This window comes from Phalaenopsis equestris, unplaced genomic scaffold (assembly GCF_001263595.1).
Source record: "Phalaenopsis equestris unplaced genomic scaffold, ASM126359v1 Scaffold000567, whole genome shotgun sequence".
Classification (NCBI taxonomy): Eukaryota; Viridiplantae; Streptophyta; class Magnoliopsida; order Asparagales; family Orchidaceae; genus Phalaenopsis; species Phalaenopsis equestris.
This window is the reverse complement of record NW_018165007.1, coordinates 388,747-411,840: the sequence shown is the minus strand read 5'-3', so window position 1 is coordinate 411,840 and position 23,094 is coordinate 388,747. Positions and strand designations below refer to the sequence as shown.

At 34.0% G+C, this 23,094-nt stretch overlaps 1 protein-coding gene and 1 long non-coding RNA gene across 4 annotated transcripts in view; one reads left to right on the top strand and one right to left on the bottom strand.

Moving 5' to 3' along the window:
- LOC110029368 overlaps positions 1 to 10,748 on the top strand; it is a 32,344-nt gene extending 21,596 nt beyond the window's left edge. Inside the window, exon 3 of one of the 3 annotated variants that reach the window (XR_002294531.1) lies at positions 10,203 to 10,748. This is a non-coding gene — a long non-coding RNA (uncharacterized LOC110029368). Of the gene's footprint in view, positions 1 to 7,117; positions 7,180 to 10,202 lie in introns of those variants that run through there. The other 2 variants (XR_002294530.1, XR_002294532.1) reach the window with 2 other exon arrangements.
- LOC110029367 (putative amidase C869.01) lies at positions 6,986 to 9,415 on the bottom strand. Its single transcript, XM_020731625.1, is given in 5 exon segments — positions 6,986 to 7,216; positions 7,219 to 7,479; positions 7,583 to 7,781; positions 8,196 to 9,119; positions 9,185 to 9,415. Coding segments are annotated over 5 exon segments (1,602 nt in total). The 5' UTR covers positions 9,295 to 9,415; the 3' UTR covers positions 6,986 to 7,108.
- Positions 10,749 to 23,094: the final 12,346 nt, after the last annotated feature.

Sequence of the window (23,094 nt, the reverse complement as noted above, 5' to 3'; positions counted from 1 at the left end):
AGACAAAAGCAAGTCAAAGCCAGATCAACAGACAACCTGCTGGAATTGTGGTAAAACTGATCACATAGAAAAAAAACTGCAAAAATCTGAAGAAGACGGAGGATGATAGCGCTAATGTTATAACTGAAAAAGTGCATGATGCACTATTGCTGGCAGTTCACATCTCTGTTGATGACTGAATATTGGATTCAGGGGCTTTCTATCATACATCTTCCCACCGAGAGTTAATGCGGAATGTGACTTTGGGAATGTGTATCTGGCTGATGGAAAAACCCTGAATATGGTGGGGATGAGAGACGTTGATATTGCACTCCCTAACAAAAGATCAAATGAACTTTGCAAAAGGTCAGACACATTTTTGAGTTGAAGAAAAACCTCATTTATGTTGCCTCATTTATGTTGGTATGTTGGACAACTGAATGAGAGTGGTCATTCAGTATTATTATCGGATAACACCTAGAAGGTTACCAAAGTAGCATTAGTTCTAGTTCGGGGTAAGAAAACTAGCACACTATATATGACTACAGGTTTGCTCAAAACAAATACACTATATATGACTACAGTTGCTGAGAGTACGATAGATCTGTGGCATTGCAGGCTTAGTCATGTGAGTCAAAACTATGAAGAAATTTTGCAAGATGAAAATTCGAGCAAGTGAGAGCTGGCCATGAAGGAGGAGATGGATTCCCTGATGGGAAATCAGACTTGGGAGCTGACAGAAATTTCGTCAGGGAAGAAGACATTACACAACAAGTGGATATACCGGGAGAAGATAGAGCTTGATGGCAGTAAAAGACATATGGTTGGACTTGTTTAAAAAGGCTTTCAACAGAGGCATGATATTACCCATGCAGTGAGAGTTGTAAGCATATACATGAGTAACTGTTGACCTCATTTTTGCTTGAGGTCTAACTTTTCCTTTTTAGTAGCTTAGGGTTTAGCCATAGGATTTTCCTGTTGACTATTCTTAGAGGACTGGAAAAGGAACCCTCATCATTAGAAATTCTAGAAATTCTACACTTAGAAATTCTACACTTTTCTTTGCTCAACTTGAAGTTCCACATATTGGTCATAACCTCTAGTACTTAGTAGGCGGGGTCAGTATGGAGGAGCTAAAGGGGAGTCTCTCATAGGATGGTCAAACCTTATGACTAACCCTGGGTGGTTTGGTTTTGCTTAGGCTAACCTGCACACACCTTTTCACACACCCTAAACCCTAGACCCCTTTATTTGGTCTTTTGACTCATTTTGAGAAGCTCGTGTGGATGGACCCAAACCTCTATTTCTTGGCTAAGAGGGTTAGGACCAGCATATTGAACATCCAAAATGAGTCATCATATGACTCCTGTTGGTTTGGCATGGCTTCATGACTTGCCCCATTCTAGCTCCAAATTAACAAAATACTCCCACAACTCTAATTTTTGCCAAAAATCACAAAATTACCCAAAATACCCAAATTTGTCCAAAAGTCATCTCAAATCACTCACCACTACCTAAATTGACTAAAGTTTTCCAAAATCACCAAATTTCCAAAATACTCCAAAAATTGTCAAAAATTACCAAATTGCCCATCATGACCCAAAATTTTTAAAAATTTTAAAAATTTCCAAAAATTTCAAAATCATCCCAAATATTCCCAATTTCAATTTTTAATCATCACATTGACCCAATTTGACCAATTATACCCAATTTGACCAAAAGCCCCAAATTACTCTTAAATGCCCAAAATTTACCAATTTATCCCCAATCTTGGCCCAATTGACCCCAATCTTGCCCAATTTCAATTTCAAATAAAAAATCAACATCCCTGATACCAATTGAAGCCAAATACAAGCTCAATTTGACATAATTGCAAACTCAATTTCACGCAAATCAAAAAGCCCCAATTTTGACCATATGTCTAAATCCACAAAATTGGTCTTTCATATCGATTCAAAATCACTTGAAATCCTTTCCAACTTCTTCATGACATCTCTCTACACCAAATTTAAAATTCAATTGATCCAAATTTTAGCCCAAATTCAACCTTTAAAAAAACCCAAGCCCATCATGTTTAATTCAAAAAGCCCAAATTCAATTAAAAGCCCACATGACAATTTTCCCCCTCATCATCCATTTCATTAAAATAACTCCCTAAGTCTTAAGTTCATGATCAAATCATTCCAAATCAAGCCTCATGACAAACACCACCAAAATATCTCATAAAATTCAAAATCCTTTCTCATACAAAAGAGCCAAGCCACATGCAAGCCATGAAGCTACTCTCAAGCCATAAGTGAGTCATATGAGCCTTGCCAGAGCTATTAATGGCAAGAGGTCAAGCCACTTTCAAGTCTCCTTAAAAAAGGTTTTAACCCTTTTAATGACACTCTAACCCATGTTTAGCTAAATCTCTTTGGATGGTGACTTATCCCCAATGATTATGCTGAGCCAAATGATCTCCTTTTCAGCCCAAACCAGCTTTGGTGGTTGAGTCCAACCTAAATCCATGTTTTGACCCAATTTGACCCAAAATGACACTTTCCCCATTCCTCTTTAATCCAGGACCTTTACTCATGGCCAACCCAATTGATTGCAACAAACCCAAGCCCTAAGCCCCCTGACCAAATGGTGACCTGGCCCTGGCCGGCCAGCCACCTTGGCTGCCAGAAAACACCATGGCCAAGGGGGAGCAAAGAGCTAAAACTCAAAATAGAACCCACTTGATGTGCACAAGTCCAATTGGCCATTGGAGCCTTTCTTTCCTCCACCGAATAATCATTTTTCACCCACTGGCCAGCCATGGTGGCCTCTCCTCCCCCCTCTATTTAAACTCACCCTCCACGGTCAAGGAGAGAGAGCTTGAAATTCCTTGGGGAGACTGCCAAATTGTTCCCAGAGCTTCTTCAAGACCTCTTTCAGTGCAATGCTACCAATCTCCAGCCCTCTTCTCCACTGATCAGAGTCAATTTCTCAACCCTAATTTGAGCTTGAAATAGGACATTCCTCAAAAGTTCACCAAATCCAAATTAATTGCACCCACACCATCTCCTGAGTGAGAGAAGAATATCCCCTACAAAAGCCCCCTCACCAGACCACCCTAGGGTATACTTTGATCAACCCCCTAAATCGGCCTTGGTCGATTTCATACTTAGGCATTTCACTATAGCTTGAGGCTTCATCTAGGAGTTCTTTGGACTCAAGGCAAACTTTTGGAAGCACCCAATCGAGGCTACACGTCTTAGGCAAAGGTATTGTACTCTCCCCTTAAACCACGCTTCATTTAATTCTCCATGCTTATAGGGTTGATTTAAGACTTGATGAACCGTATGGATATGTTCTCCTAGTCAAGACGAGTCAGAAGCACCCAATCGAGGCTACACGTCTTAGGTAAAGGTATTGTACTCTCCCCTTAAACCACGCTTCATTTAATTCTCCATGCTTATAGGGTTGATTTGAGACTTGATGAACCGTATGGATATGTTCTCCTAGTCAAGACGAGTCTATAGGAACAAACCACACTTAATTTGGTTAAATATGAAGAAAGATATTAAGGTTTGAAATTGGACGGTTCTCGGGCTAGGGATTTGGGGAAGATGAACGAATATCGTCCATTTCCGCGTGTATCGAATGGACGGTCGTGATTGCGCCAGACAGATGAATGGAACGAAAAAGGCGGGCCGAGTCAGCGCTGAGGTGGCTGGCGGTGCTGAATCAGAAGACGCCGCGTGGAAAGTTCGAATCTGCCTAGGTTGAGGTGGCGTCGCGTCACTTAAAAAGAAAAATAGAGATTTTTCTTATTTTTTTAAATATCAGAACTTCAAAAATGCATATCTTAGTGTAGAGAAATCACAAAAATAAAATAAAAATAATCATTTGCTTAGTGAACAGAGGAGAATCATGTGCAAATGGTTTCATGTTTTTTTTATGTAGGTATGATTTTTAATTAATTAAATGGTGTTTTTTCTTTGTTTTTTTTTATTTGAATTCTCCACTTGCATAGGCATTTCACCATGGCATGGGACCATGGAGCTTTTGATGTCTCTGTTGTTAGGTATCTCCCCTGATTTTTTCCAAGATCAGGGGGCATCTCTAATCAAAGATATCTAATTTTCAACTTAATAGTATCTGTTTTGGTATAAAAATTATAATAATTAAAATATTGATCAAAAATACTCATAAAAAAAATACAAAACTTATTTTTGGTAGTTCACTGTGATCAGAGAATCCTAGGAAAAATATAAACTTGGTTTAACTCATTAAAAATAATTTTAATTGTCACCAACCCCTAAAAATCTAAAAATGAATGAATAAAAATTAATTAGGAATAATTATAAATGTAAATGGTATAAAAATCATTATTCATTGTAATTTAACATCAAAGAAACTCCCCATAAAAATTTTAAGTCAATTGGAGTTAATTTGACCACTCAAATGAATCAATTACAAATGAATCAATTAAAAGAAATTGCGTTTTTGACATTAAAATAATTATAATAACTAAAATGCAATTCAAAAAATCACCAAATTGGTTTTGAGAGCTCCTCATGACCAGAGGAATCTAAGAAAAATAAAATTGAAATTAAAATAAACACTTCATTTTTTAGTCAATTTTAAGCATTTGAATAATTAAAAAAATTAATTTTAAAATCATAAGAAATGCAAAATTATAAAAACACATTAAAATGTCACATTTGACTTGCTGATCACTTGAAACTAATTAAAATAATTTTCCTAATTTTCTATGTCAAGCTATTAATTTTTAAAGGCTTAAAATGAATTTTCTTTAATTTTTCACAAAAATATAATTAAAATGTAAATTACAAAAATATGAAATTTGTTTCTTTAAGTTTCCTGGAGTCAGAAAGATTTAAGAAAAAAATAAAAAATTTTCCACTTAACTAATATTTTATATTTAATTAATACTCAAAATAAACAAATAATTCTAATAATTCTATTAAATTTCTAAAAATCATGAAAATACGTAGTGGTCCTCCGATCTAGGTGAACCACCAATAATTTTCTTAAGGATAAGAGTTTTATTTTGGTTGAGTTATTAAATTTTCATTAAAAATCTTTATTTTTGCATTAAAAATAATTATAAAATTAAATAAATTCAGAAAAATCATATTTTTTCCTATGATGTTTTAATTAACCTATGAGTGGGGTAACATAAAATTTCAAAGTTATTTGCATTAAATTTGATAAATTCTGAGGTGTTAGGTCCTTAGCGGCAAAATAATAATTTTGAGGATTTAGCCTTTATCAATATTTTGAAATTGATTTTATTGGAATTAATTTTAATAAGGTGATTTTAATCGATCATAATAGGTTGATCTTAATTGGTTTAGTTTTTGTTGAACTTAAATTTAACTGATTTAATCATTGGTGAAATTGGTTTTAGTTAATAATAATTTTAGTTGAAATTAATTTTGATAGATATTTATGTTGATATTGATTTTAATAGATTTAATTTTAAGTTTAATTTTAATTCCTTGAACTTAATTTTAATAGGTTTAATTTTTAGTGAAATTGATTTTAGTGGATTGAATTGAAATGTTTTTAATGAATTTCATTTTTGTTGAAATTGAAATTAATTAATTTTTTTTTTTTGAAATTTGTTTTAATAGATTTAATATTAATTTATATTGTTTTTAAGGGATTTTTGAAATTTTAATATGATTTTGTTTAATTTTAATTTTAATTTGCTTCTTTGAATTTTAATTAGTGTTCTTTTCTCTTTTAAAGGACAAGCCACATCTTGATCCAAGTTGAGCCTCATGCCTAAAGGGCTCTTTTACTAAAGAAAGGGTTACCCTACGTGTTGGGAAGGGGAAGTAAAAAGTGCCTAGGAGACCTATTTCAAAGAGTTTCATAAAGAATTTCAAATCTTTTGCGTACTGAACTTATGTTTCAATGGATTGTCTTTAACTAATTAAACCAATGGTTAAGAATTTGAAGTCAAGCCTAAGACACCCTAAGGAATGAAGAATTTTTTGAAATTCTTTTTAGATTTTAGTTCCACCACTAGTTTCTTAGGCGAGCTTTTAAGGAAATACTAAGGCTAAACCCTAAGCTCTAGAGATAAAAAAAGAAGGAAGGATCTCATGCAAAAACGTGGTCAACAAAAATATAAAGATACACAAATGAAGAAAAAATAAAGTAAAAATAACATAACTATATTATGCATATTTGATACACATCACACAAGCATATGACACACATCGCTACTTTGCTGGGAAGAGACGTAAGCAGGTTGTCACATTCACTACAGTTATATAGACCCGAGTTACCTCTCAACTCACTCAGATGGATGTATGTGTTGTGACATGATGTACGTCAGGGAGGGAACTAGCATGTAGAGACTGAGATAGAGGAGGACGAGGATGAGGATGAGGAGTATGATTATTTTAATTTCATTTTTTTATTTTGAGGCATTTACGTATATTTATTAATTTATGTAGAGGTTATTTCATTTTCTATTGTTTAAAAAATTATGTTTTCTTTTGTTTTCAATTTGTTATTGTATTCATATAGTTCTAGTTTAGTAGCTATGTAGATAAGTAAATTTAATTGTGTTGTATATTTCATATGTTCTATGATGCGGTTGCAATTGTTAAAGTTTCAAGAAAATGAAGAAGATTCTTTGTTTTTTTTTTCTTAAGCATAGTTTTTTGACGGCCAACCTACGTGCTCTCAATTTTCAACAATTTGATGGGCCTCGCCTGTCTGTTTTAAAATCAATGGTTATCTGTCAGTTCTTCACTGGTCATAAACTAACAGGTAGCTACCCATCAAAAACACGTTCGACAAGAATGCACCCCATTAGAATACCATTGATAAATTTCCTTATCAAAAATCCCGTTAGAATGAGAATTTAATAAAGTAAACAAATAAAATATAATAGCTACAAATGAGATCAAATCCATATCCAAATATGAAGAAAAAGAATATGAGAATTATATTTCAACAAAATTTTTTTATGAAGTAAAATTGATGAGGACATTATTTAGGCTCAGAATACAAGAAATAACTCAAATATCCATTAATTTTATCATTTGTTTAGAAACATGATGCATTGTTATGAATATTCTCGTTTTTGTTCGTAACTTACAATTTATTTTTATAATCAAACTAGTGTTGGAGGTGGAATTCTGGCCTGGGTAGCTTGTTCAAAGGCATAAGCTATCTCAATCAATATGGCATCTGAACCTTGCAATCCATCCAGCAAAAGAAATACCAAGAAATACCTAAAGGTTCACCGGTGCTATTGTATCCAGCTGGAACACTGATAATGGGAAAGGCTCCAAGAGACATTACATTTGAAGCATAATGTTCAGGGAACAACACAGCATCTAAACTTTTTTGTTTCATTAGACCCTCCATGCCTTCTTTAGAGAGTTGTGCCATTGTTTCTATGCCCTCCTTCTCTGCTAAACCTATCCCATTTGTTTTTTGTGATACCAAGAAGACTATTTGTCCATATTCATTTATTTTTTCCTACATGAATTGATAATGAAAAAAATTAAGTTAATTAAGTGGCTTCCATGCCAAATACATGCATTTCAATTACAATATAAATATGGGGGCAATTATAAATTACCTCAATTGAGTGGTTGTTGTTAAAGGCTATGACATCTGCAAGAGATCGTACAGGGGAGGACACGAGATCATCGAGGTAGGCATTGAGTGACAGCTTGAATTCAGCCAATAGTGAAACGATTTCACCATTTAAAGTAATATTTTCCATGATTTCTCTATTCTTCATTTCAAGATTGTCCACTAAGATGGCACCTTTTAATCTGTAACATGATATTTGAAATTTAAATTTATTAACATTTTCATTCATATATCGTTTACTTTGCGTTCACTTTTTATTTGATACCACAATTCCTTATTTAATTTAGGAAGATTTAATGGAATAATAGTATCTAAATCAAACATATTTATAATTTTGTTGTTTTCTTGAATATCATAAACAATCTATCAAACAATACTTGCTCTATTTAAAAATGAGTTCTTAGAATTTCTTGTACTTAGTAGACTATTTGTGACCATATGCTTATATATCTTGATTCATAGATTTGTCATTTTATTCTAAGAACAAAACATCATTGCTTGAAACTCTTTTCTCAAATTTGATAAACGATCTGAAATGCATAAAAAAAGAAGATTACTTTAATAATCTTTTGTTAACGGGGAGAAAATTTATTCACCTCATGGTTTGAAGATTTGCCGCAAATGTATTAGCCTCCATGGATCCTATCGGGTACATGTCAACGTAGGGATGACGCAAAATCCCAATTCTCTTACCCTTCAGCCCGTCCTCTTTTAAGGACTTATAGAATCCGCCCTTCGGAATAAACTTCTCTGCAGCCTCTGTCGCCTCGGCGTCTAGCGGATCGAAACCCATGATGACATCCAAAAGTGCCACTGCATCTGCCACCGTTCGTGCCATTGGCCCTATGGTTTGTAGCCTCGGGGAGATGGGAACCATCCCTGATCGGCTTGTTAGCCCAACCGTGGGCTTGATGCCCACCACCGAGTTTACCACTGCAGGGCACGTGATAGCGCCATCCAAATCCGTTGCAAGAGAAACTGTCACTAGATTTGCAGCCACCGCTATGGCAGAACCGCTGCTGGTTCCACATGGATTTATTGCCTTAGAGTAAGGATTTTGGCCTTGGCCCCCTCGTGGACTCCACCCTTGTGGCGCATCTAGTGCTCGAAAATTGTCCCACTCGCTCATGCTTGCTTTACCTAGAATTATGGCACCAGCATTTCGGAGGCGTTGAATGACACCGGCATCTCGGGGCACGACAGAGCCCAGAAGAGCAAAGGATCCTGAGGTGGTGTTGAGCTTGTCGTGGGTGTTTATGTTGTCCTTGACAAGAACGGGGATGCCGTGTAGAGGGCTGAGATGGCTGTAGGCATTGCGCTGAAAGTCGGCTTTGGCTGCATCATCGAGTGCATCTGGATTGACCTCAATAACAGCATTGAGGTAGGGGTTGAGGGTTCTTATTTGGTCTAGGTAGTACTCAACAAGCTGGGAGGAAGTGAGTCGGCCGTCATTGAAGGCGGCTTGGATGTCAGAAATGGTGGTCTCTTCGAAGCGAAATGAACCATCATCGGCTTGCAACCTTAAAGCCAAAAAAATAATTATTTAGTACTCATTTTTATTGCAACATGAGGGTAGCCAACCAACCTGTTCTCCATCCCACTTCGCCACGAAGGCTTAGTAGCAAAACCATCGGCTTGACCACAGACAGCGAAAGTCAGAAGCAGAAGAAGGGAGACATTCATGGCGGATGTCATGGATGCCGCCTAACTGCCTACGCTTCAAAGCGGTCAAAACACAAGTGAATATTGCCGCCTTTTATAGTTTCGATACATTGAAAGATGTCTTTGGTGATTGGCTCCAAACGTCTGTCTCCTATGCGTGCAGTTCCCAACGCCTTCATGCCTGAATTTTCCTCCAGCTGGCGTTAATTTGACCTGCTATTATCCTTTGATTTGGATCCTAAGTCATGAATGAAATTAAGATTATTTACAAGTTCAAATCAACTTAATGACATTATTCAAATCTGGAAAGGGAAATGAGCATTTTGTTGATGGCTGGATAAAGTCGCAGCTAGTAATACTGCTATAATGGTATTGATCACATGCCGACAAGAGAAAGCTGATGCTCTGATATATAGATAGATTGTAAAAAATAATCAATACTGCCAATAATAACCAAAATAATTATGAATATTCTAATCATCTGAAGTAGAGATTTATGAATTATTTCATGAAGCCAACTAATATATTAGTTGAAACTTCATTAAAAGTGGATGGATAAATACATTAGAGCTAGTAATAATTCAACCAATTCAACTTTTTGACTTTTATGATCTCTGTAAATTTTCTATTTTTTTTATTTAATTTGGTAAATAAATAAATACAGTTTTACTCCCTCAAGCAATTTATGTTGGGCAAGACTATCTTCTACATATATATGTTAAAGATGTGTTCGCTTTCCCCATTCATCGATTGGAAAGTATGGGCATGTGATTTAAATGCATTTGCCATTGGATTAATGAATTAATATCTTTTAGATTGTAATCAGTATGCTCTAATTTTATTAACCCACTGATATGTGAAAATATTGCATGAAATCCTTTATATTTTGCACATCTTTTTTGATGAAATTGCACTTTATATATTTCTTGCAAGTATGACAGGTATTAGAAGTGGAGGGAATTGGAAGAGACATGAAGCGAAAAGGAAGTGAAATAGAGCAAAATGCAATTTAGTGGGTTGGGGCCTTTGCGCCAGACTTCTTGGGCGCCTTGGTGCCAGCTGCAATCCATGCAATCCAAGATGTTGGAGCCTAAGCACCACCCACTGGGTGCTAAGGCCCCAGATGTGAAGGTCATGGTCTTGGCGCCTGAATTATTGGGTGCCTAGGTGCCAGAACCGAATCTGATGCAATCACAGTAGTTCGACCTACCTGTTCGAATCGTTGTTTGGGCGGAATGCAGGCAATTTGAATAGAGTATATTATAGGCTATTTAAAGAAGACTTGGAGAGTTTTACAGAGAGCTTCTGGGAAAGGAAAGAAGGGAAGTTCCTCTGCTTTTGAAAAAGATATCTTTAAAGTAGAAGGCTTGCTCTAGGCTAGAGATAACTAGTATAGAGTAGAGAATTGGTGAGGATCTGAGTGTTAAAGTAAGGAGAGTAGGAAAGCAACAAGAGCATTTGTGGAGCATTCTCAATGCGTTTTTGAGGGAGAGAGATAAGTATTATTGTGTTTAAGTACTGTATTTTCTGTAAATACTTCAGTATGTGAAGTATCTGTTTCAATGAAGGCTTCTGGTTTTTTCTCTATGTTTTCTGAGTAATCTTCTCTACATTTTCCTTGTGGTAATGTAGTAGGATCTGTAGGAATGTGAAAATGATTTTAAATTGTCTTTAACCTTTTGATGTGATGATTTTCCTTCTGCATTTCATTTACCCATCATTCTGACCAAATGGTTTTTAAAAATCCTTTGTGAACCCATAATGACTCGGGAGAGCCATGAAATGAACAACTAGGAAGATCTAGTTGAACTATAGAATACGAAGCAAAAGTACACCATAGGGAGATGCAAATATATAAGGAGATAATCGTTGTTGGGTTCAAAGTGGGGCTTAAGGAATTAAGGCCACTTTAACAAAACTTTTTTATGCACTCGAGAAGGGTAAATAAGATAATTGCTTCTATTTGTCACTAGCCACATTTCAATTTGTATTTTCTCATTTTCTTCACTCCACTACTATCACTGGAAGGGAAGGTAGTTTTAACACGTGATCATAACCAAATCAAGTAGTATAATTTGAATTTCTATAGGAGTAAACTTTAAACTAATTTGCATTGCACAACTTAATTTTTTTTAGCACAACTTAATTTTTTTAACACAACTTAATTTTCTTTAAATTCCAAAGTGAGAAAGAATTAAGTAGGCTTGTTGACCTCATTTTTTGTTGAGGTCTAGTTTTTTTTTCTGTTTAGTAGTCTAGGGTTTAGCCATAACACTTTTCTGTTGACTATTCCTAGAGGCCTAGAAAGGGAACCCTCACCATTAGAAATTCTAAACCATTCTTTACTCAACTTGAAGTGAAGTTCCACGTGTTGGTCCCCTAACCTCTAACACTTAGTAGGTGGGGTCAATATGGAGGAGCTCAAGGGGAGTCCCATATAGGATTTCAGACCTTAGAACTAACCCTGGGTGATTTGGTTTTGGTTGGGCTAGCTTGCACACACTTTCTTACACACCCCAAATCCTAGGACCCCTTAGGTTGGTCTCCTGACGTCTTTTGGAAAGCTCATATAGATGGACCTATATCCCTGGTCTTTGGCTAAGAGGGTTAGAGCCAACATATTGAGCATCCAAAATGAATCATCATATGACTTCTATTGGTTTGGCATGACTTAATGGCTTGTTGGCCCATTTTGGCCCAAAATCACCAAATTATCAAATATACCTCAACAAACCCAAGTTTTGCCAAAAATCCCAAAATTTGCCCAAAAATCATCTCAAACCACTGGCCACTACCTAAATTGACTAAAATTCAACAAAATCACCAATTTCCCAAACTACCCCTAAAAATTGCCAAAATTACTAAAAATGCCCCTCATGACCTAAAAATTCCAAACATGTCAAAAATTCTCAAAAATTACAAAATCATCCCAAATATTCCCAATTTCAATTTTTAGCCATCACATTAACCCAATTTGGCCAAGAGCCCTAATTTGCTCTTAAAGTCCCAAATGTCCTCAAATTAACCCCAATTAGCTCCAATCTTGCCCAATTTCAATTCCAAATCAAAATAGCTCTAATCTTGCCCAATTTCAATTCCAAATCAAAATTTAGCATCCCCAATCATACTTTAAACAAAATTCAAGCCCAATTTGATCCAATTGCAAGCTCAATTTCATCCAAATCAAAAAGCCCCAATTTTGACAATATGCTTAAATCCACTAAATTAGCCCCCTAATTCAATTCAAAATCACTTGAAATTTTTCCAAACTCTTCATGAAATACTCCTACACCAAACCCAACATTCAATTAGCTCAAATTCAACCTCAATTTCAAAAGCCCAAGCCCACTACATCTAATTTCAAAAGCCCAAATCCAAAGTCATATGACAATTCTTTCTCTTCATCATCCATTTGATTAAAATCATCCTAAAAGTCCTAAATTCAAAATCTAGCCAAAATCCACCAAAGTATCTTATAAATTCAAAAATACCTTCTCATGAAAATAAGCCAAGCCATGAAGCCACTCCCAAGCCATAGATAAGTCATGAGAGCTATGCCACATCACCATACCATTAGTGGAAAGAGACCAAGATACTTTCAAATATCGTTAAGATTCTTTTAACCCCTCCCATGAATCACTCTAACCCATGTTTAGCCAAATCTCCTTGGATAGAGACCTCAATTAAGCTGAACATTCTGATTTTCCTCAGCACCCAAACCAGCATTGAGGGGTGAACCCATCCACAAAACATGATTTGACCCAAATTGACCCAAAATAACCATTCCCCTATACTATTTCAATTCAATGCATTACACATGGTCAACCCCAATTGACTTCATCAAACCTAAGCCCTGACCTCCCTGACTGGATGGTGGCCTGAGCCTGGCCGGCCGACCACCTAGGCTGTCGGAAAAGTCATGGCCAAGGGCTCCCTCATGGCTAAAAATCAAAATTAAACCCATCCAAGCTGCCTCATCCCAATTAGATTTTTGCAATTTCAGGGCTTCTTCAAGACCTCCTAAGTGCAATGCAACCATTCCCCAGCCCTCTCCTCCACTGAACAAAGCCAATTTTCCAACCCTAATTTGAGGCTGAAAGAGGACATCTCCAAAATCTCCATCAAATTCAAAATAATTGCACCCACACCATCCCTACATTGAGAGAAGAAGATCCCCCACAAAAGTCCCATCACCAGAGCACCCTAGGGTGAACTTTGACCAACGTGGACTTTGACCCTTGGTTGAACATGGGTCTAGACAATTCACCACGACCAGAGACTTCATCCTCAAGCTCTTTGGACCTCCTCTTTGGACCTCCACGAAGCTTCTCCAAGCATTCAATCAAGGCTTCCCTCTTGGACCAAGGTATACTGTTTTTCCCTCATCCTGAGCTTATTTTAATTCTCCATGAGCACAAAATCGATTTCATATTAGGTTAGCCGTATGGATAGTTTCGTCTCACTTAGACGAGTCTATAGGATCAAACCCAAAGTGTATTGGTCAAGTTATTGGTCAAGTGTGGCTCGAGATATTAGGGTTTTAAGGTGGACGACTCTCAGGTTGAACCGGTTGGGGACGATGACCCTCAATCATTGGATTGCTCGTGTATCACATGGACGACTGAGATCGCGTCGAATGGGTCTTCGGTTCATAAAGGTCAAGCTGACTCAGGTGGCGGCGACGAATGGGAGAGCGCCTCGTGGAGCTTCGGAGACGTCGAGGATGATGTGGCGTTGCGGTGGATAAGTAGAAAAATAGGCTTTTATTTGAATTATTTAATGGCCAGAACTTAGAAAATTCATATCTGTGTGTCAAAAAATCACAAAAATAAAATAAAAATACCCTCTTGCTCAGTGAACAAAGGAGAACAATGTGGAAATAGTTTCATATTTTTTTGATGCATGTATGATTTTTAATTAATTAAATGTTGTTTTCTTATTTTGATTCTTCATTTGCATAGACATTTCACCATGACTTAATTTTTTGGTCTTTGGTTCTCTTTGTCATGAGGGATCTTCTCTAATTCTTGGTCTTTGGTTCTCTCTGTCATGAGGGATCTTCTCTAATTTTTCTAAGGTCAGGAAAGATCTCTAGACAAATATCTCTATTTTTCAAGTATATCATGCCTATTTTGGTAAAATAATTATAAAAATTAAAATACTCATCAGAAAAATACAAAATTTATTTTGGTAGGTTCACTATGGTCAGAGGACCCTAGGAAAAATATAAACTTGATTTAAATCATTTAAAATAATCCTAATTGTCACCAAACCCAAAAAAATGAAATAAAATTATTTTGAAGTAATTATAAATGTAAATGACATGAAAATTATTCTCCATTGTAATTTAATGTTAGAGGAGCTCCCCATAAAAATTTCAAGTCAATTGGAGTTTCAAGTCAATTGGAGTTGATTTGATTATTCAAATAGATTAATTAAGTGAAATCACATTTTTGGCATTAAAATAATTATAAAAATTAAATTACAACTAAAAAAATATTAAAATAGGTTTTGGGAGCACTTTATAACTAGAGGAACCTAAGAAAAATAAAATTGGAATTAAAATAAACACTTCATTTTTGAGCTATTCTTAAGCATTTAAATAATTTAAAATCAATTAAAAATTATAAAAATTGTAAAATTATAAAAACACACTAAAATGTCACATTTGGCTTGTTGATCACCTAGAACCAATTAAAATAATTTTTTCTAATTTTCTAAGTCAAGATATTAATTTCTAAAGGCTTAAAAATGAATTTTCTCTAATTTTTGACTAAAATAATTCCAATAATTAAAACATATATTAAAAAAATATGAAATTTGCTTCTTTGGTTTCCCTGAACTCAGTGAAATTTAATAAAAATATAAAACTTAATTTTCTACTTAAATAGTATTTTATATTTAATTAATGCTCTAAACAAACAAATAATTCTAATAATTAAATTAAATCTCTAAATATCATGAAAATTGGTCAAAGTGGTCCTCTAACCTAGGTTCACCTCCAACAATTTTCTTAAGGATAAAGGTTTTATTTTGATTGAGTTATTAAATTTTCATTTAAAATCCTTATTTTTGCATTAAAAATAATTATAAAATTTAATAAATTCAGAAAAAACACATTTTCTCATCTGATGTTTTAATTAACCCATGAGTGGTAAAATAAAATTTTCAAGTCATTGGAGTCTAATTTAATGAATTATGGGGTCTTAAGGCCTTAGGGGCAAAAGGGTAATTTTGGAGTTTAAGGCTTAATTAATATTTAGGCTTAACCAAAGGGCTAAATGGGCAATAAATGATCTTATTTGATATATTTTGATGACTGAAATATGGAAGGGATAAATGGTAGTAACCAATCTCACTTTGGTCTTATAAAGGATAAATTTTTCATTTTTCAAAATTAATGAAATTTAGAAGAGCGTTTAAATATTTAGATATTAAGGTGAGGGGTTTGATTTTAGAAGGTCATTCATTTTTCAAAATTAATGAAATTTAGAAGAGCGTTTAAATATGGAGATATTAAGGTGAGGGGTTTGATTTTAGAAGGTCATAACTCACTGATTTTAAGCCCCAACTAGTGGTTTTGAGATGATTCATAATTCATGATAAGGATTAAGAATATGAATGTTAAAAACCTTTTTTCTTAAAATTACAAACCTACCCATTAAATCTTAGGGGCTTAATAGTGAACTAGGTTTAATCAAAATTTTATCTAATGAGGTTTAGAAAATAATTTATAATTAATTCAAAACTTTTCAAAACACTACAAGTCCATTCTTTAAAAATCAAATTAATTAAATTCCTTAATTAAGTCAAGTTGCCCACAACGACCTTTACCTATATAGTTCATAAGTGAGATACCAAGTGATAATTACCCCATTCAAGGGATAACTAGAACATCAAAATTCATTGAGCATATGGGTATGATAGGTATGAGTTATTAAGTAACATAATGAGTTTGAATAAACTCGGGACTTTTCAAGGGATTGTGAGATGTCTAGGGCCTGGTCCCTGGACCCTTCTCATACTCTTTTGGATATCTTGAAGTATGATTAAACTCATTATGCCTTGCTTGAGAAATCATCTATACACTTAGACCCTTTAAGATATGACATAGGATCTGGTAGACACGCCTCAATCTTGTATTTTCTACTTTCTTTATAAGCATGTTTTAATGAGAAGACTCGACAGGTAGGTCTTTATAGTTTACAATACTTTCCATTTTGTATTTTTCCTTACTGCATTTTTTGTTTGTAAACTTGGATGTTAAATAACGATGTCACACTGCATGTCAAAACTAAAAACTTTAGGATAGCCACAAGACTAAAACCAAAATCAATCAAGATAAAATTCACGAACTCAAAATTTAATCACAAACATCACAAAACAACAATTGCAACTAAATTAAGACGTCTCTATCGGATGATCGGGAATCCCTCGGAGGAGGTAACCAACGGTTGCTAACGAGATTTCCCACGGTCTAAATGAAAGTACGAAATTCATTAAGTTGAGTTTAATAAATTCATTTAGACTAAGTGAATCCGAAAGAAAATAATTGTACCAGAACAATGGAGCCGTAGGATCCTAACTGGTGTCGCTCTAATCAACTTTAATATGTCTCATAATATTAAAAGAACCATAACCATAAGGAGATTTGATTTGACATCATGACATGACACACTAGAAAATGTGACTTCTAAAATATGATCTTTTTATCATCTCTTCAGTTGACATTTTTCTAAAACTAAAACCTGCTACTTCATCAAGGAGCTTGGAGCTTTCTTGTGGGCAGCATTCTACAACAACGATTTACATTAGCAAGAGGATCTACAACAACATATCTTCTCTTAAGAACTAAACAACAATCCATAGGACTTCGAGGTTGTTTGCTTATACAACATAAATCATCAACTTATCTTTAGGCCTTTGTATGTTTCTGCTATACAATATAAGCCTTAACTCGTTTTAAAATTCGGAGGTTGTCGTTTGTTACAACCTAAATCCTCACATCTTTCAGGCTATTTGTGTGATCATTTTACATGAATATAAGTCCTAATTAATAAAATTGGCAGAACGAAACAGTTAAATACTTTCTCTTCCAAATTGAATTCAAATAATTGTCAAACAGTAGGATAATTTGAGAAATCATTGATGTTCTCCTCAGGATCTATGATATCCCCTAGTTCTTCCTCCTTTGGATTCAAAAAAAATAATAAAATATTCTAAATTTGAGTCATTCCTCTTTCACATCTCTTTGTCCGATCTCATTGAAAATTCATATTCCTTTGAACTCATTGAAGATAATATCCCCTGATTTTTATTGAGAGTTTTCTTAGGAGACTACGATTATCTAGTATGTAATTAACTATAGCGGCTTGCCCATTATAGGAAGCATTTCCAAACCCAGCTTAATATAAACCCTATTTAATTTTTCATATTAAATAGAGGAACTTGTCGGCATATAATAAACATGGTTGCACAGACTTAACGAATGTCATACAATCTTTAGTTTATTTAACCAAGCCTTACCATTAAGTTGTGTGTTTATCCTTCGGGATGAATGCATTACTTGCAGTATTAGGCTTGTTTATTTAAACTACTGGGCATATGAGATCGGTCCGGTCTTGTATTTTCCAAAATCTAAAATATTATTAAAATATTATTAAACTATTTTTTTTTTCAAATTATATATTTATTAAATTAAATTAAAACGGATGTTGAGATATCCATCATAGTAACCGACAACTTCACAACTCCTCAACTTTTTAGTGCCGACAAGGCTAAAACCTTTTCCTAAAATATTTCACCCAGTTTCTCTGTGGGATTGACAATCTGGACTCAAAAGAATTTGATATTACGTTGATCGTGCACTTGCGTAATCCACCTGAGCGTTGAAGCATTTAGCAGGGGTCAAGCTTTTCTAGCATCATTGCCGGGGAAACGATGGTGAAGAATTTAAGAGAATTTTAGTTGAACTATTAGGACTTAAACTTGGAAATTTTTAATATTATTTTTGTTTTTGTTTGTTTTACTAGTTGTTTTTGTGTAAACATACTAGTGAACCTTTATTTAGTAAATGCGTAGGACATGTCCAACAGAACTTGAACCTTACTACTCATAACTAGAGAGAACTATTAGCATAATTAGAAAACAGAAAAAAATTAACAAACTTGAAGAAGAAATGATGAATAATCAGCCTATTAATATAGATACTCAAGAATCAATTAATGAACATCATAACACAAAAAAACCATTAAGGGATTATGTTAATCCTACGATAGAAGAAATCCACTTAAGTACTCAACTCCTGTTGTAGAAGCCAACACCTTTGAACTTAAGCCTGTTATGATCCAAATGGTGTAGAATAACAAATTTTGGGGAATCATGTCTGAGGATCCAAACTTACATTTGGCAAGTTTCTTAGAACTTTGTGCCACATTTCACTGTAATAGTGTTTCCAATGATGTTGTTAGGCTTAGGCTTTTTTTCTTTTTCTCTGAAGGATAAAACCAAAATGTGGCTGAATTTATTAGCACCTGGATCTATTAGAACGTGGAATGAATAAGCCTAAAAATTCCTAGTCAAGTATTTTCATCTTTTAAAATTAGTGAAGTTAAGGAATGATATTACTTCATTTTGCCAGTATGAAGGTGAGTTGATGTACGAGGCTTCAGAGAGACTTAAGGAACTTCTAAGAAAATGCCAACATCACGCTTTGCCCAATTGATTGATTGTCCAGACTTTTTATAATGGTTTAGTAGGATCCTTTAGATCTATTATCGATGTTGTCGTTGGTGGTTTGCTTGTGTCGAAGTCATTTGATGAGGCCTATTTTCTAACTAAGGAGATGACTACTAACAACTTCTAATGGTCTGCTGAGAGAGTAAACCCGAAGACGGTAGCTAGTGTACATGACACATATGTGCTTTCGATTCTAACTTCTTAGACCACAACTATATCTAGGAAGTCATACCAATTTTGGATGAGTCAATCTCAAGTACCATTAGAAATTGAGGAAAATTCATGTGAATAATTGGTTGACGTTAACACTTCATCATATAAAACTCTAAATGCGATAAACAATCAACCTATTAATCCTTATTCCAATTTCTACAATCCAGGTTGGAAGAATCACCCTAGCTTTAATTGGAATAAAAATTCTATTGGAGGAAACCAACAATGGGGTAATAATCAAGAAAAAAATGTGGAATTGGAATAATTAAGTTAATTCTATATCTAGAGCTTCTTATACACCTGGATTTAATTATAATCCACAATTTAAGAAGAAGAAGTTATCCTTGAAGGAACTTGTTTTAAAAATAGGAACTCCTACAGAGTTAAGGTACTACTATAAGAATATTGAGAACCAGTTGGGGCAGATTGCCAACTCGCATAACAATCAACCTCAAGGAACTCTTCCTAGCAATACCAAGATTCTAAGGAGAAGAGTAGTGAGCATGTCAAAACTGTGAAGTTAAGGAGTAGAAAAGAGTTGGAAAACGTAGTTCAAAAGATTATTGAGTTAGAGAGAGCAATCAAAGCTTGAAAAACCTAAGGAAATATTCCCAAGGAATTAAAGAAACCAATTTCACCAACTCAGATTAAATTAGAAAAACTCTTTCCTCAAAGATTGCAATAGCAAAAGCTAGATTAACACTTTTCGAGATTTTTAGAAGTTTTTAAAAAGCAAATAATTAATATTCCTTTTGTTGAGGCTCTAGAACAAATGCCCAATTATGTAAAGTTCATGAAAGACACCTTCAACTAAAAGAGAAAGTTTATAGATTATGAGACTGTTGCACTCAGTGAGGAGTATAACGCTATCACTTAGAAAAAAAAATTATAAAACTTAAGGATCCTGAGAGCTTTCTTATCCCTTGTGCAATTGGATAAAGATTTTATGACAAATATTTATGTGATCTTGGAGAAAGTATAAACCTTATGCCACTATCTATCTTCAGAAGATTAGGATTAGGAGAAGTGTATCCTACGATTATAACACCTCAACTAGTTGATCAATCGATCACTTATCCAAAAGGGGTTATGAAAGATGTTCTTGTTCAAGTGAATAAATTTATCTTCCATATTATTTCATTGTATTAGACATGAAGGAAGATAAGGAAATTCCCGTCATACTAGGTAGAACTTTTCTAGCCATTAGATAAGCAATGATAGATGTGCAGAACGATGAATTAACAATGGGAGTAAAAGATCAAGAGGTAACTTTTAATGTTTTAAAATCTATGAAGTGTCCTTCTAATGAAAATGAGGTTGTGCGCTTTTGGATGGATGTAGTAGTCATTTTTGAGAAAATTATGAAAGTAAATAAGAAGAGCAAGTTTTGGATGACGAGAATATTTCAGACTGCCGGGATGAATTTGCTCTATTAATTATTGATAATTATAAAGTTGTTCAAGAGAGGTTTGATATTCTTGATACAACAGAAAATATTAAACCTCTTGTTTCTTCTATAGAAGAACTCCGTCAACTTGAAAAAATTGTGCTTCCCAAATACCTACAATATGCTTACATGGGAAAATCATCTACATTATCATTTATCATATCCTCAGATTTGACTCACTTGCAAGAGGAGAAATTAATGAAAATTTTGAGGAATTATAAGTAAGCTACTTTAAAGTGCTTATGAATTTGTAAGATCTAAAAATGTATTTTGAGCACTTAAATGTATGTTCTTATAGTTTTATAATTTATTTATTAAAATAATTTTAAAAATAAAAAAAATGAGAAAAATATAAAATCAAGTTCTTCGAGTTCACTAAAGTCAGCGAGATTAATGAAAAATAAAAGTAGATTTTTAAAATAAAAAAACGTGTATTTTCTATTCATTTATTTATCAAAATAAGTTAAAAAATTATAAAAAATTTAAAGGCAATTCAAAAAGTCATAAAAATTGCTCCAAGTAGTTCTCTGACTTTCAGCAACAACATAAATTTTTCCTAAGGACAAAGAATATATTTTGGATAATTAAATTAATTAATATTGGAAATTCATAATTTTGGATTAAAAATAATTATTAAAAATAAATTAATATAAAAAATATAATTCTTCCTATGATGTGTTAATTAGTCCATGAGTAAGAGGACAACAAAGCTTCATGGTCATTTAGGTCAAAATAAAAGAGTGATGAAGTATACATTGTAATGGTATAATTGTAATTTTGGAATTTTACACCCTAACCCTAATTTAATCAAATTTTTAGGTCAAACCGAAAGGGAAAGGTATTAAATTTAGATGATTAACATACTGAAGTGATTGAAACAAAAATGGTAAACGAGTAGTAACCCATTCACGACTTTTCTATAAAAGAAAAAAATTGTAATTACTTGAATTATTATGAATGGAAAAAAACGAAAGCTTGGATGACCTAAGAGTGAAGAGTAAGAATTAGAAGTTCAATAAAGTACTAATTTGAACCTCGTAATCATTGATTAAACATTGTTCAATCCTTCTAATGAGAATCAAACACACTTTTTTATAATTTTTTTTCAAAATTACAAAACCTACCCTTAAGCCTTAAGAGTTTGTTAGTGAATTATATTTAATCTAATAACATTTGAGGAATATTTAAGCAACATATATAAGTAAGAGTGAAACATCTAAAAGCACAACAGGCTTAAACCCAATTGAGGGGCAAGAGTGTAAAATTCCCTAATGATCAAACATACCCTTAGGGGTGCTTACAGATACAACTCTTAACATGATATTAAGTGAAGAATCATTTGCCTTACCCATGGGCTAACTAAGATATCAAGATTACGCTGAGCACTGTTGCAATTTAAAAGACTCCTAATATAATTCGACAATTAACTCAACAACTTAGTAATACCCAATGAATTCTAAAGTTGTTTAGGCTCATCCTTTTAACTCCTTTGCAAGATTTTGGACATTCCAGAGAATATTTGGGTTTATTATAATTTGTTGAGAAAAATCGTTAACAAAATCTAAGGACCCACCAAGATATAATTCAAGACCCTTAAATCCACACATTAATGAAATAACTTGCTACTACTTAACCTACAGTAAACCCCAATGCTCAAGGGTAGGAGTCTTGGATATGGTATTCAGACCCTTGTGAGCCATTGAGAATATTTGAAATAAGGTAGTATATGGACCATCGAGTTGAGCTATAAGTTGTACAATTCAGAGTTAATGAATATTATGTGAAACGCTTCTAGTGTTAAAAGTGGGGTAATAGAAAAGTATCTCCTAGCCTGAGGACCTTCGGGTAGGGTGTATGACCGACCTTTTTTGTAAATCAACAATTACAAGAATTTGATTACGCTACTAGAAGATTTAAATTCCAGCAACGATGCCAAAAGACTATGACTTTATATGTATATGTGTTTGATTTAATAAAGATGTATAAATATAATATTCAATAATGTTAAAGTCGAATTTGTCAACGCAAGTATACGTATCGCTCAAGTAATATAAGGCTCTAATGGAGTCCTACATATCGATCCCACAGGGAGAAATAGAATACTACGGACTAAGATTTAATAAAAAGTAATACTTCAACTACAACGACGTTCAAGTTGCTTATCTGTCACTAATAGGCAATTGAAATAAGTAGATAATTTGGATAATAACTAATTATAGAAAATAACGTTTAATTGTGATATTCAATATATAAGAAATCATCCTTCTCCTTGCCAAGAAATTATAGTGAATGGATAAAATGAATTAGTTCAATTGATATTGTGCCAAATAGGAGCATACATATTCTTTACCCTTTGGTCCATGCATAAAGAACATTGACTAATCATATGCTTGGTTACTGATTCTGCGGCTAGGCTGGGAGGATACCGGCTCTCA